Source organism: Oncorhynchus keta, chromosome 29, assembly GCF_023373465.1.
Source record: "Oncorhynchus keta strain PuntledgeMale-10-30-2019 chromosome 29, Oket_V2, whole genome shotgun sequence".
In the NCBI taxonomy this organism is placed as follows: domain Eukaryota; kingdom Metazoa; phylum Chordata; class Actinopteri; order Salmoniformes; family Salmonidae; genus Oncorhynchus; species Oncorhynchus keta.
The window spans coordinates 14,899,417-14,914,570 of record NC_068449.1 but is presented as its reverse complement, the minus strand read 5'-3'; the positions used below and the strand labels follow the sequence as shown (position 1 = coordinate 14,914,570).

The 15,154-nt window shown below is 41.3% G+C and overlaps 1 protein-coding gene across 2 annotated transcripts in view; it reads right to left on the bottom strand.

Annotated features, from left to right (window-relative positions):
• The window catches only part of LOC118372812 (tyrosine-protein kinase receptor-like), an 86,665-nt gene that overhangs the window by 45,988 nt on the left and 25,523 nt on the right, over positions 1-15,154 (bottom strand). For both annotated transcript variants that reach the window (XM_035758814.2, XM_035758813.2), the window contains exons 3-6: positions 13,739-13,888; positions 10,846-11,074; positions 5,513-5,652; positions 5,252-5,392 (exon numbers count right to left, since the gene is read on the bottom strand). In XM_035758814.2, the coding sequence (XP_035614707.1) occupies positions 5,252-5,392; positions 5,513-5,652; positions 10,846-11,074; positions 13,739-13,888 (660 nt within the window). The remainder of the gene's footprint in view (positions 1-5,251; positions 5,393-5,512; positions 5,653-10,845; positions 11,075-13,738; positions 13,889-15,154) is intronic.

Here is a 15,154-nt window from a genome sequence, read left to right as displayed (position 1 = left end):
GTTTTATATTTTTGTTCCGTGTCTAATACAAGCATTTCGCTATACTGCCAACAGATGCTAAATATGTGTGTGACCAATAAAATTTGATTTGATATATACACATACACACACACACATACACACACACACATACACACACACAGTGGTGGAAAAGTATTCAATTGTCATACTTGAGTTGATGACAGAGCTGGTGTAACCGAGTCAGGATTATAGGCCTCCTTGCTCGCACACGCTTTTTCAGTTCTCACCATACATTTTCTATAGGATTGAAGTCAGGGCTTTGTGATGGCCACTCCAATACCTTGACTTTGTTGTCCTTAAGACATTTTGCCACAACTTTGGAAGTATGCTTGGGATCAATGTCCATTTGGAAGAACCATTTGCGACCAAGCTTTAACTGATGTCTTGAGATGTTGCTTCAATATATCCACATAATTTTCCTGCCTCATGGTGCCATCTATTTTGTGAAGTGCACCAGTCCCTCCTGCAGCAAAGCACCCCCACAACATGATGCTACCACCCCCGTGCATCACGGTTGAGATGGTGTTCTTCAGCTTGAAAGCATCCCCGTTTTCCCCCAAACATAACAATGGTCATTATGGCCAAACAGTTTTATTTTTGTTTCATCAGACCAGAGGACAATTCTCCAAAAAGTACCATCTTTGTCCCCATATGCAGTTGCAAACCGTAGTCTGGCTTTTTTTGGCGGTTTTGGAGCAGTGGCTTCTTCCTTGCTGAGCGGCCTTTCAGGTTATGTCGATATAGGACTTGTTTGGCTGTGGATATAGATACTTTTGTACCTGTTTCCTCCAGAATCTTCACAAGGTCCTTTGCTGTTGTTCTGGGATTGATTTGCACTTTTTGCTCCAAAGTATGTTAATCTCCGAACGCGTCTCCTTCCTGAGCGGTATGATGACTGCGTGGTCCCATGGTGTTTATACTTGCATACTATTGTTTGTACAGATGAACGTGGTACCTTCAGGCATTTGGAAATTGCCAAAATACAGTCAATTCTAAATCATAAGTCAAGAAACAAAAACTCCATTGCGGAAACAAAATCAATCATATGTTGTTTTTGTCCGGCCACAGAGTTTCATCAACATCACAGGCGATATTCTCCTTGGTCAGACAGTGGAGAAATATCTTCTGGCATGACGCATCCACCCCTGAAAAGACTGGAATGTTACCATATGCCTCCTCCATTGCCTGGATTACGGCCATACGTTCATGGGGTTTGCGATCATACACCTTCATACACCTTGTGTCATGCACAAAGTAGATGTCCTAACCGACTTGCCAAAACTATAGTTTGTTAATTAACAAGAAAGTTGTGGAGTGGTTGAAAAACAAGTTTTAATGACTCCAACCTGAGTGTATGTAAACTTCTGACTTCAACTGCATGTACTGTGCATTAATTGACGAGGGCACTAGAACAATCTGACATCAAATGTCAGCTGTTTTCTGATGATCGGGTCCTTCTGTCCCAAACGTAGGAAGGCCTACAGCAGCACCTAGATCTTCTGCACAGATTCTGTCAGACCTGGGCCCAGACAGTAAATCTCAGTAAGACAAAAATAATGGTGTCCAAAAAAGGTCAATTTGCCAGGACCACGAATACAAATTCCATCTAGACAACGTTGCCATAGAGCACACAAAACACTGTACAAACCTCGGCCTAAACATCAGCACCACAGGTAACTTCCACAAAGCTGTGAACAATCTGAGAGACAAGGCAAGAAGGGCCTTCTATGCCATCAAAAGGAACATAAAATTTGACATACCAATTAGGATCTGGCTAAAAATAATTGAATCAGTTATAGAACCCATTGCCCTTTATGGTTGTGAGGTCTGGGGTCTGCCCACCAACCAAGAATTCACAAAATGGGACCATCACCAAATTGAGACTACTGTATGCATGCAGAATTCTGCAAAACTATCCTCTGTGTACAACGTAAAACACCAAATAATGCACGCAGAACAGAATTAGGACGACACCCGCTAATGATCTAAATCTAGAAAAAAAGCCATTAAGTTCTACAACCACCTAAAAGGAAGCAAATCCCAAATCTTCCATAGCAAAGCCATCACCTACAGAGAGATTAACTGGAGAAGAGCCCCCTAAACAAGCTGTTCCTGTCCAGGACAGCAACACAATTAGACCCAAACAAACCATGAGAAAACAAAAAGATAAGGAAATCTTTGACTTTGTACAGTCTCAGTGAGCATAGCCTTGATATTGAGAAAAGCCGCCGAAGGCCGACCTGGTTCTCAAGAGAAGAAAGGCTATGTGCACCCTGCCTACAAAAATGAGGTGGAAACTGAGCTGCACTTCCTAACCTCCTGCCAAATGTATGACCATATTAGAGACACAAATTTCCCTCAGATTACACAGATCCACAAAGAATTCGCAAAAACAAATCCAATTTTGATAATCTACCATATCTATTCGTTTAAAAATTCCACACTGTGCCATCACAGCAGAAATATTTGTGACCTGTTGCCACAAGAAAAGGGCAACCAGTGAAGAACAAACACCATTGTTAATACAAAGCCTATTTCTGTTTATTTCTTTTCCCTTTTGTACTCTATTTGCACATCGTTACAACACTCTATATAGACATAATATGACATTTGAAATGTCTTTATTCTTTTGGAACTTTTGTGAGTGTAATATTTAGTGTACATTTATAGTTTATTTCACTTCTGTTTACTGTCTATTTCACTTGCTTTGACAATGTAAACATGTTTCCCATGCCAATAAAGACCCTTAAACTGAAATAGAGATGTATAGGAATCCACCGAATGAAGGAAAGTATAACGCCACACTGTCGACCAATAACGTTCAGTTTATCATGCTGCATCACACGGATGCCAAGCATCTTGTCACACAACCCCTTCTCAAAGTCAATGTATGTGTAGAGAAGCATACCTATTTTCCTGGAAAGTATGTAATGTCATGATTCCAAAGCATATTTGATATTACAGATAGAAAGTTAGTTATCTCACATCTCGGAAAAGATGTGTAATGTTGTACTTCTTGTTTGCGAAATTCGTGCTAATGTTGGGTTTTTCTGCCTGCGCCCAATAGACTCCCATTCACTGCTTGTTCCAGAATCGCACACCAACACTCAGATATCATTTACAAATGCAGGATTTGTGTTTAGTGAGTCTGCCAGATCAGATGCAGTAGGAATGATTACCCGTTACATTGATAGGTGCGTGAATTTGACCATCATTCTGTCCCGTCTGAGCATTCTAAATGTAACAAGTACTTTTTGGTGTCAGGAAAAATGTATGGGAGTAAAAAGTTAATATTTTCTTTAGGAATGTAGTGGAGTAAAACTAAAAAAATAGAAATAGTAAAGTACAGGTACCCCAAGAAACGACTTAAGTAAAAATGTTTTAAAAAGTACTATTTAAGTACTTTACACCACTGTATAAAGTACCACTGTATAAAGTACCACTATATAAAGTACTTTAGTGAATTTCATCATAATGAAGCATCTTATTTGTGAACAGCTATGTATAGCTATGAAGCCACCTAGCGGAGTGTTCTTGCCACAGCATTTTCTTGATAGGATTGTTCTGGACTTTTTTGTCGTTGTTGAATATTTAACTTATATTTGAAAAACAAGTGTCAGGGATAAAGATAACCACCATTGCACATTTTGAACAATTTGGAGGGATATAGCTGCTCTAAGGATTATTAATTATTAATTAATGTTATTCTAAAAACAGTATTGTCACCTCCTGCTGCATGATAATATTGCAAGACAGTCGATTTTGGTCAGTTTGTCTTGTCTGCTGAAATGACCTCTGCCTTTGCTTTACTGTGTTGTGAGTATTTAAGCAAGTTTTATTTTCAAAAGCTGTTTTCTATGCAGTTATCCACATCCACACCCCAGGAAGATCAGAGGAAGCAGACCAGAGTTAGACCAGAGGAAGATGAAGGACTCGCAGTATTGAAGTAGAGTGGATTCACACTGGTAACAAGGACACCAAACAAGTCAGAGCAAAGCAAGGAGGAGGCACCAGAAAGGTTGGTTTGGACTGCAGTGCAGGAGTTACTGAGATCCTGAAAGAGGGAAAGGATATTTTCTTCCGCACTGGACAATCCAGCAAAGGCCTTGAGACTGGCTTTGAGTTGTGGGACTTCAAACAGACTTCCAGGTGATTTGTCCACTGGTACAATATATGAGACAGTCAAGATACCCAAGTTGAGTTTCTATATTGTAACTAAGCCATTGCAAGAGAATTGAAGACACTTCCATCTCTGAGCCTTTGAGTGATGTGTCTCACGATGATGATGAATATGACAGCACTGAGTTCATTGTCTAGGATGAAGACCAAGTATCAGAGGTCAGTCAGCATGGGCCAAGCATCACTGATTCCTGTCACTTCACCCTCTGTTCCTGTCTCTCGATTGTTCCTGTTTTCTAGTTTTCACGGTTTTTGACCTTTTCTGCATGCCCTAACCCTGATCCTGCCTGCCGTCCTGTACCTTTGCCCCACCTATCTGGATTACGGACCCCTGCCTGCCCTTGACCTGTCTTTTGCCTGCTCCTGTTGGATTAATAAACTGTTGTTAATTTGATTTCGTCTGCATCTGGGTCTTACCTCAAATGTGATAATTATAGTTTTACCACGTTATCTAACTCCGGCCTTTCTATGGTGGCTTGCACAGCAACAGGAAGCCAGGAATCATGCAATTAACCAAATCCCCTACTTTAAACTTGAAATATAACTGCCACATTATTCAGAAAATAATGGCACTTTGTATTCAATTTTTTCTTTCAAATTTATTCTTGAAATATTGCCACTTTATTCTTGAAATATTGCCACTTTATTCACAAAATATTGCTACTTTATCCTCGTAATATTGTCACTTTATTCTTGAAATATTGCCACTTTTCACAAAATTTTATTTTTAATTTATTGTCGAAATATTGCCACTTTATTATCGAAATATTGGCACTTAGAAAAAATATTCTCAGTGCAAAAATAAATAAAAATAACTCATAGTTTTTGTTTTCTCTCTTGAATTGGCCCTAATACTCTTCCGTACCTATCTGAAAGGTCAGAATATTACACAACTTAATCGTATTTCTCAAAGTATGAAGTTTAGATAAAATATAAACAACATGTTTCTTGGAAAGATTAGATACAATGTACACATACAGTACACAGGGCCCAGAGTTTTTCCTGGCCCATGAGTAATGTTGTTGCACTGTTGATGCACTCACAGACTCACCACAGATAAATCCCTCATCTTCCCCTAGGGGGCAGTCACCGTGGAAGTCACACACACTCGTCTTGTCAATGCAGCTGCCCAAGTCACAGTGGAAAGACTTGCTCTCATCACAGTCTGTGCCTAGCTCTAAGTCATGGTGACCTGGAACAAGAAAGAGCTCACATTTAACTTCTGGTTTAGTCCACCATAATACGCTAAAGTAAAAATAGCATTGCATTTAGATTTTTCTATTGACGTTTGGATATGTAGATCAGAACATACCCATGTCACAGTCTCTGAGGTCCAAGGAGTCGAGGGCCAGAGAAGCCTTTTCCTTCCCCAGGCAGGTGGAGTAGAGTAGGGTCACCTGGAAGGGCTCATCCACCTCTCCAATAACCGCCTCCAGCACCTCCCACTGGGCCCTATTCATAGCAAACAGAGGGTTAAGTGTGTGTGTTTGTAGTATGTATGTGTGTTTCTGCGTGTTTGTTTGTGTGTCTGGATGGCAAAATGTTGAAAGGACTTTCTGTTCAAATAAGTATCTAAACAGCCTTGTCTATTGTCCCAAACAGTATTTGGCCATCTGTGCAGTAAGTAGATAAACAACTTTACTTTAATGAGAGAAGTGTGTTGCATCTACACTACCGTTCAAACGTTTTGGGTCACTAAGAAATGTCCTTGTTTTTTAAAGAAAATCACATTTTTTGTCCATTAAAATAACATCAAATTGATCAGAAATACTGTGTAGACATTGTTAATGTTGTAAATGACTATTGTAGCTGGAATCGTCAGATTTTTTTATGGTTTATTTTTTTACATAGGTGTACAGAGGCCCATTATCAGCAACCAACACTCCTGTGTTCCAATGGCACGTTGGCACTGGCCTTCTTTAGACTAGTTGAGTATCTGGAGCATTAGCATTTGTGGGTTCGATTTTCGGCTCAAAATGGCCAGAAACAAAGTCCTTTCTTCTGAAACTCGTCAGTCTATTCTTGTTCTGAGAAATGAAGGCTATTCCATTCAAGAAATTGGCAAGAAACTGAAGATATCGTACCAAGCAGTGTACTACTCCCTTTACAGAACAGCGCAAACTGGTTCTAACCAGAATAGAAAGAGGAGTGGGAAGCCCCGGTGCACAACTGAGTAAGAGGACAAGTACATTAGTGTCTAATATGAGAAACAGGTGCCTCACAAGTCCTCAACTGGCAGCTTCATTAAATAGTACCAGCAAAACACCAGTCTCAACATGAACAGTGAAGAGGTGACTGGCCTTCTAGTCAGAGTTCCTCTGTCCAGTGTCTGTGTTCTATTGCCCATCTTAATATTTTATTTTTTATTGGCCAGTCTAATATATGGCTTTTTCTTTGCAACTCTGCCTAGAAGGCCAGCATCCCAGAGTTGACTCTTCACTGTTAACGTTGAGACTGGTGTTTTTCGTGTACAATTTAATGAAGCTGCCAGTTGAGGACTTGCGAGTCATTTGTTTCTCAAACTAGACACTCTAAGTCCCTAAGAGCTTTGCACACCTGGATAGTCCAATATTTGCACATTATTCTTTAAAAAACTCTTCAAGCTCTGTCAAGTTGGTTGTTGATCATTCAAGTCTTTCAAGTCTTGCCGTAGATTTTCAAGACGATTAATGTCAAAACTGTAACTAGGCCACTCAGGAACATTCATTGTCGTCTTGGTAAGCAACTCCAGTGAATATTTGGCCTTATGTTTTACGTAATTATCCTGGTGAAAGGTGAATTTGTTACACAGTGTCTGAACCAAGTTTTCCTCTATGATTTTGCCTGTGTTTAGCTCTATTCTGTTTATTTTTATCCTAAAAACTCTCTAGTCCTTGCCGATATCAAGCATACACATAACATGATGCAGCCACCACCATACTTGAAAATATGAAGAGTGCTACTCAGTGATGTGTTGGACTTGCCCAAAACATAATGCATGTGGCAAAGAAATTAACTTTTTGTCCTGAATACAAATATTCAGGACAAAAAGTTAATTTCTTTGCCACATGTTTTACAGTTTTACTTCTGTGCCTTATTGCTAACAGGATGCATGTTTTAAAATATTTGTGGCCTCCCGGGTGGTGCAGTGGTCAAAGGCACTGCATTGCAATGTTAGCTGTGCCACTAGAGAACCTGGGTTCGAGTCCAGGCTCTGTCGCAGCCTGCAGTGACTGGGAGACCCATGGTGCAGGGTACAATAGACCCACTGTTGTCTTGGTTAGGGGAGGATTTGGCCAGCAGGGATGTTCTTGTCCCATCGCATACTCCTGTGGCGGGCCATGCACAGGGCATGCTGACATGGTCACCAGGTGTACAGTATTTCCTCTGACACATTGGTGCGGCTGGCTTCTGGGTTATGTGGGCATTGTGTCAAAGAATCAGTGCGGCTTGGTTGGGTTGTGTTTCGGAGGATGCACAGCTCTCGACCATCACCTCTCCCGAGTCTGTACGGGAGTTGCAGTGATGAGACAAGACTGTAACTACCAATTGGGGAGAAAAAGGGCTAAAAAATAAAATAAATACCATTTTTAAAATGTAAACAATTTATTTTCTCACTGTCAGTATTGTGACGTAACTTTAATGTTGTTGATCCTCTGTTATCTCTTATTAATCTCTGCAACTGTTTCCTTCCTCTCCGGCAACTTAGTTAGGAAGGGCGCCTGTACCTTTGTAGTGACTATGTGCAGTGATATACCATCCAAAGTGTAATTAGTAACTGCACCATGCTCAAAGGGATATTCAATTTCTGCTTTTTTTACCCATCTACCAATATGTGCCCTTCTTTGCAAACCATTGGAAAAAAACCTGGTCTTTGCGGTTGAATATGTGCTTGAAGCCCACTGGGCACACACTAGTTGAATTAATGTTGTTTCCACATCATTTCAATGAAATTATGTTGAACCAACGTGGAAAAGACATTGAATTGACATCTTTGCCCAGTGGGAATATTGATTTCCCATTGGCTCTAATGCTGTTTCTGCTCCTGCAGTACCATACAATAACCATCTAACTGAGATTCCCTGAGCTCAACGACAACACAGGAGGTATGAGACCCCACTACATGGCATCTTAAACCACTTTCATTTGGAACCGAGAAATCCAGTAATTCTCTAATCCTTTTGTCTGAGACCTGAGACCTGTCAGAGAACCTAGCAGCATATGGCCCACCGATGGATATTTAGAGATTAGCTAGCTCATGTTAGAAGAGGACTCCCAAACCAATTTAGGTAGTGTGGATTGACTAAGATATGAGAAGAGCTAAATGAAATACGTGTACATCACCTTTCAAATCCAAGATTAAACCCTGATTAGTTTGTTTTTTTCATGACGTGTATGCCTTTATTCAAGAGATGCTCTTAACTGTCCACTTCTATTAATACCTCAGCTCTGTTCATAACTACTATGTACAAATGTACCTATATATATCAATGTTATACTCTGACATTTTCAACCTCTCCCTCACCGAGTCTGTAATACCTACATGTTTCAAACAGACAGCCCTGGTCCCTGTGCCCAAGGAAGCGAATGTAACCTGCCTAAATGATTACCACCCCCGTAGCACTCACGTCGGTAGCCATGAAGTGCTTTGAAAGGCTGGTCATGGCTCACATCAACAGCATCCTCCTGGATACCCTTGACCCACGCCAATTTGCATACCACCCCAACAGATCCACAGATGACACAATTTCACTCGCACTCCACACTATCCTTTCCCACCTGGACAAAAGGAACACCTATGTGAGAATGCTGTTCATTGACTACAGCTCAGCGTTCAACACTGTAGTGCCCACGAAGCTTATCCTTAAGCTAAGGATCCTGGGACTAAACACCTCCCTTTGCAACTGGATCCTGGACTTCCTGACAGGCTGCCCCCAGGTGGTAAGGGTAGGCAACAACACGTCTGCCACGCTGATCCTCAACGCTGGGGCCCCTCAGGGGTGTGTACTTAGTCCCCTCCTGTACTCCCTGTTCACCCACGACTGTGTGGCCAAACACGACTCCAACACCAACAATAAGTTTGCTGACAACACAACAGTGGTAGGCCTGATCACCGACAACGGTGAGACAGCCTATAGGGAGGAGGTCAGAGACCTGGCAGTGTGATGCCAGGACAACAACCTCTCCCTCAATGTCAGCAAGACAAAGGAGCTGATCGTGGACTACAGGAAAAGGCGGGCCGAACAGGCATTAACGGGGCTGTAGTGGAGCAGGTCGAGAGTTTCAAGTTCCTTGGTGTCCACATCACCAACGATCTATCATAACATTTAAAATATATATATATTTAACCTTCATTTAACTAGGCAAGTCAATTAAGAACAAATTGTTATTTACAATGACGGCCTACCAAAAGGCAAAAGACCTCCTGCGGGGACGGGGGCTGAGATTACATTTTTTTTTTTTAAATAACAGAAATATAGGACAAAATACATCACGACAAGAGAGACAACACAACACTACATAAATAAAGACCTAAGACAACAACATAGCAAGGCAGCAACATATGACAACACAGCCTGGTAGCAACACAACATGGTAGAAGCACAAAACATGGTACAAACATAATTGGGCACAGACAACAGCACAAAGGGCAAGAAGGAAGAGACAACAAAACATCACGCAAAAGCAGCCACAACTGTCAGTAAGAGTGTCCATGTTTGAGTCTTTGAATGAAGAGAGTGAGATAAAACTGTCCAGTTTGAGTGTTTGTTGCAGCTCGTTCCAGTCACTATCATGGTCTAAGCACACCAAGACAGTCGTGAAGAGGGCACGACAAAGCCTATTCCCCCTCAGGAAACTAAAAGATTGGGCAATTGGTCCCCAGATCCTCAAAACGTTATACAGCTGCACCATCGAGAGCATCCTGACAGGTTGCATCACAGCCTGGTATGGCAAGTGCTTGGCATCTGACTGTAAGGCGCTAGAGAAGGTAGTGCGTACGGACCAGTATATCATTGGGGCCAAGCTTCCTGCCATCCAGGATCTACAATAATAGGCGGTGTCAGAGGAAAGACCATAAAATTGTCAGAGACTCCAGTCACCCAAGTCATAGTCGGTTTTCTCTGCTAACGCACGGTAAGCGGTACCAGAGCACCAAGTCTAGGACCAAAAGGCTCCTTAACAGCTTCTATCCCCAAGCCATAAGACTGCTGAACAATTAATCAAATGGCCACCGGACTATTTACATGAATCCCCCTATTTGTTTTGTACACTGCTGCTACTCGCTGTTTAATATCTACCCCCGCACAGACTCGGTAGCCCTTGTATATAGCCTCGTTATTGTTATTTTTATTTTGTTACTTTAGTTTATTTGGTAAATATTTTCTTAACTCTTCTTGAACTGCACTGTTGGTTAAGGGCTTGTAAGTAAGCATTTCACAGTAAGATCTACACTTGTTGTATTCAGCGCATGTGACAAATAAAGTTTGATTTGATTTGCTACGAACTTACTCAAGATGCAAGGTAGAGTACCGCAAGTGAGATACACATGGTCGCACTAAAAATCTCGTTGAGCAAATGCTACTACTGTAAGAATACAAAAGAGAGATTGTTGAGAAGTTGTGTAGAATGTTAAAGTGAACAAGCATAAAATCAAAACATGCTAACCTGGTGCCATCTTGGTCTCTGCCACTGAGAGCTGTTGTGCTGATGACAGATGCTGACTCGACTGCTTTCACTAAGACTGAGAGGTTTCCAGCGGTGGGCCCCAGCTCAAAGCGGGCCAGCTGCAGATGGCACAGTGGGCCACTACTGTAGACCACTGGACTAGTGATGTAGTATTCACACTTCCTAGATGCCCTGGAGGAAGCGGAGGGACTCAAAAGCAGGAAGTGACCTGGAATGGGGGGGGGGCAGACAATAATTTCCACAAAGTCAACTGAAGTGTTTGGACGAAAAACCCAACCCATAGCGAAATATTTGTATTGTTCTGACTGAAAGCAGTATTTTCAGTTAATTATGAAGCAAAACAACACATCAAAATGATTAGGGTAAAAATGCTGCATTATCCTACTGCACATAGACCTCCTTACAGTGTTACACACCGTAGCTCTGTTTCTCTTGGCCGGGTCCCCCCCAGGCGCTCAACACACGTCACCATCTCTCTAACAATTCCATTACATCTCCCTGAATACAGCTGTCATGACGTGGACCTTTCTGGATATAGATTGTGCCTTTCCCCTCTCTCTCACTCTCTCCTAAACCCAGGTTCTGTTATCTCAGGCCGTAAATTCCTGGCGGAGACTCTCTCCCCCGACCATGCAGTATAGAGAGAGAGAGAGTTTCACAGTAGAACAAAGGAACTTCTACTACATCACAGAATTTGAGAACTGAACAATATCCATGTTTTGGAGAATGTGTAAACAGTCAGTGGAGAAGCCAGCTACGACCGGTCAGTTTTCTTTTTCATGTTTGTGACCAAATGAAAGACAATACAGCCACATTACATTACTCTGTTTATACATGTGCCTCCGTTATGAGGTTTGCATCTAATTATTGTATTAAATGAATGGGTAAAGATTAAACTATTTGTGAAATGATGTAATGTGATAGTAAACCTTTAATGTGAGAGTTTATATTTCCTTTAAAGTTTAAAGTCATTGGCCCTCCCCCATGACCTCCCCCATGACCTCCCCCATGACCTCACCCGGCATCATGGAACAGCCCTTTCCTATTGTTACGAATAAAAACCCCTCCTGAGGAAATCCTCTTCAGACCATGAATACCTCGGTGTCAGCTGAGCTGGCACAGGTTAGAGTACCAAGACTGAGCAATCCCACAGCGTGAGCTGTGATTATGAATAGTTTAGACTAAGCAAACCCACAGTGTGAGCTGTGATTGCGAATAGTTTAGACTGAGCAATCCCACAGCGTGAGCTGTGATTATGAATAGTTTAGACTAAGCAAACCCACAGCGTGAGCTGTGATTGCGAATAGTTTAGACTAAGCAAACCCACAGCGTGAGCTGTGATTATGAATAGTTTAGACTAAGCAAACCCACAGCGTGAGCTGTGATTATGAATAGTTTAGACTAAGCAAACCCACAGCGTGAGCTGTGATTATGAATAGTTTAGACTAAGCAAACCCACAGCGTGAGCTGTGATTGCGAATAGTTTAGACTAAGCAAACCCACAGCGTGAGCTGTGATTATGAATAGTTTAGACTAAGCAAACCCACAGCGTGAGTTGTGATTGCGAATAGTTTAGACTAAGCAAACCCACAGCGTGAGCTGTGATTATGAATAGTTTAGACTAAGCAAACCCACAGCGTGAGCTGTGATTGCGAATAGTTTAGACTAAGCAAACCCACAGCGTGAGCTGTGATTATGAATAGTTTAGACTAAGCAAACCCACAGCGTGAGCTGTGATTGCGAATAGTTTAGACTAAGCAAACCCACAGCGTGAGCTGTGATTGCGAATAGTTTAGACTAAGCAAACCCACAGCGTGAGCTGTGATTGCGAATAGTTATTGAATTCCTGACCATACCACGTGGAGCATTGGCTACACGGCTGGAAACGGTTCAACTCTGAGACTATCGAACCCTACCGAATAAGAGAAAATCTTAGATACTAATTACTAGTCTGCAGCTAGAAATTATGTAAACCTGAGATGTGAATACCGACAACCGCTGAAACATCTATTCTATGAGAATATTTCTGAATGGTACCCTGAAGTATCCATCTAACCACGAAAGAATTTGATCTTCAGGGAAACAGAAAGAGAGAGAGAGAGACTTGGAACTCTCCAGCAGACGGACCGGACTCCAACAGAGAAGATCACGACACATGGGTGTAAATATATATTGATTGCAATTATTCCAGAATGAGTGAGCGTTCATGTGCAAAGGATTAGTATTTCAATGAATATAATTATCAACTGTGTGTAGTGATCCCTTTTTCTCTTTCCCGCTCTCTCTCAGTCCACACCCACTTCCCTTCGTCCATCAAAGCCGTCATATCGGCTTAGCCCACTAGGGAATCTTCCCTATCACTTTTTAGTAACATATCTACTGTTTGTTTGTTTATGCATTTCTGTGATTATTTAGTTAGTTATTAAATAAATAATTACGCAAATTGGTGTATGGATGATTCATACGAAAGGCTGGGTTTGTGCAAATAACCAACAATTTACGACGTTTGGAATGAGACTGACGGGAGGTAAAGAATAATTCATTAATGGAAGACTAATTGATCAGATATTAAAATATCTTTGTACAAAATGTTTAAAAAATATATAACTTTGTAATCTGAAGATTTTCCATGGTGCCCCGACTTCCTAGTTAATTACATTTACATGATTCGTTTAATCACGATTAGTTTAATTACAGAGAATTGATTTGAGAATTGATTTGATAAAATAACAGTCTTCACTTTTAATGATGCCAAAGACACAACACAGTATACTACACTATGCTCTCAGTGAGATGAAAGGAGTAGCACATTTAAAGGTGTGAGTGAAACACACATAGAGTATTCTCTTTGTGACTGTGCTTCCTCCCTTACCGTCAGAGTTCCCCTCTGAATGGTCGCTGACTGGCTTCATGGCCTGTGTGCTGGATCTTTGTTGCTGTGGTGACATGGCCCTCCAGTCATTTCTGACACTGTGATTGGAGAAGGTCCAAGAGCAAGGCGATTCAAAATCACAAGAGGTAGCTGCAGGAGTGAGGAAAAAGAGATCCATTATGTCTGAGACTGACTCTATGTTCCGTTCACACATTCTTGCTAAACATTGGCCACTGTATGATGTCATTTCTATTGTACTGTGTTCAGTACTGTATTCATTCACGTCAACATGGAAATCAAGAGGGAAACTGCACCTGATTGTAATTAAATTAGTTTAAATTAATTATACAAATGAATGACAGAAATGCATGGAACTAATGATCCTCATCTGATGCCAAATTAGGCCAACATTGCAGCTTGCTTCAGAAATATGATGAAATGAGGACATCACAAAGCCTACCAACTCCACTCTCCCAACAGCTCCTAACAGAAGTAAACACTCCAGATGCCCATGGGTGAAATTAGTAGAAGTGAACCAAATCTCAGGGCAATTATCAGTTGAAACCATTATGGTTCCAGTAAATTGGCTAAAATAGAAACAGTGTCCTTGGTACTGTTACCACAGTTTGAAGGCTTTACTGTTTCTACTGTCAACATATTCAGACAAGTGATGCAGAGTGATCTACATAATTGGTAGCCTCACAACAGTCACCAACAGTTTTCACTTGTACCAAAGGAGCTTTCTGACATGGATATTTTGTATTTTATTTAACCAGGCAGGTCAGTTAAGAACAAGTTCTTATTTACAATAACGGCCTAGGAACAGTGGGTTGTTCAGGGGCAGAACGACTGAATTTTACCTTGTTAGTTTAGGGATTCAATCTAGCAACCTTTCAGGTTACTGGCCCAACACCCAACAGGCTACCTGCTGCCCCATTACCTGAGAGCACATTTACCAGACTCAGACAGTGGCAATAAGTAGACCACTCTGACTATCTCCAAGAACAGCAGACGCCAAACCAGATACAGGCATACAGCATAATTAGTTGAAATTGTCTTTTTAGTTTAACATTGAAAACCCATTATAAAGCATATCAGAGCCTTAACAAAAAGCCATAATTTAACATAATGCTACTAGACACACACACTCACGTTCAAATGACTCATGTCAGTACATATTCAGTACACTTTCTTCTCATCAACTAAGCTCGATTAAAATGACCTTAGAAACCCTGCTTAGTGTTCTGAGCTGTTTCAGACGGATTCCATTAGCGCTTTAACTTTCCCAATGTTCAGTGCAAGAGATATGAGTCTCCAAATCGACACCGACAAGACAATTCAAAATTGCTTTATAGTGCAGACTAAGAACGTTCCTTGGTGTCTGAAGAAGCGTACTGTAGCACCAACTAGTGATTT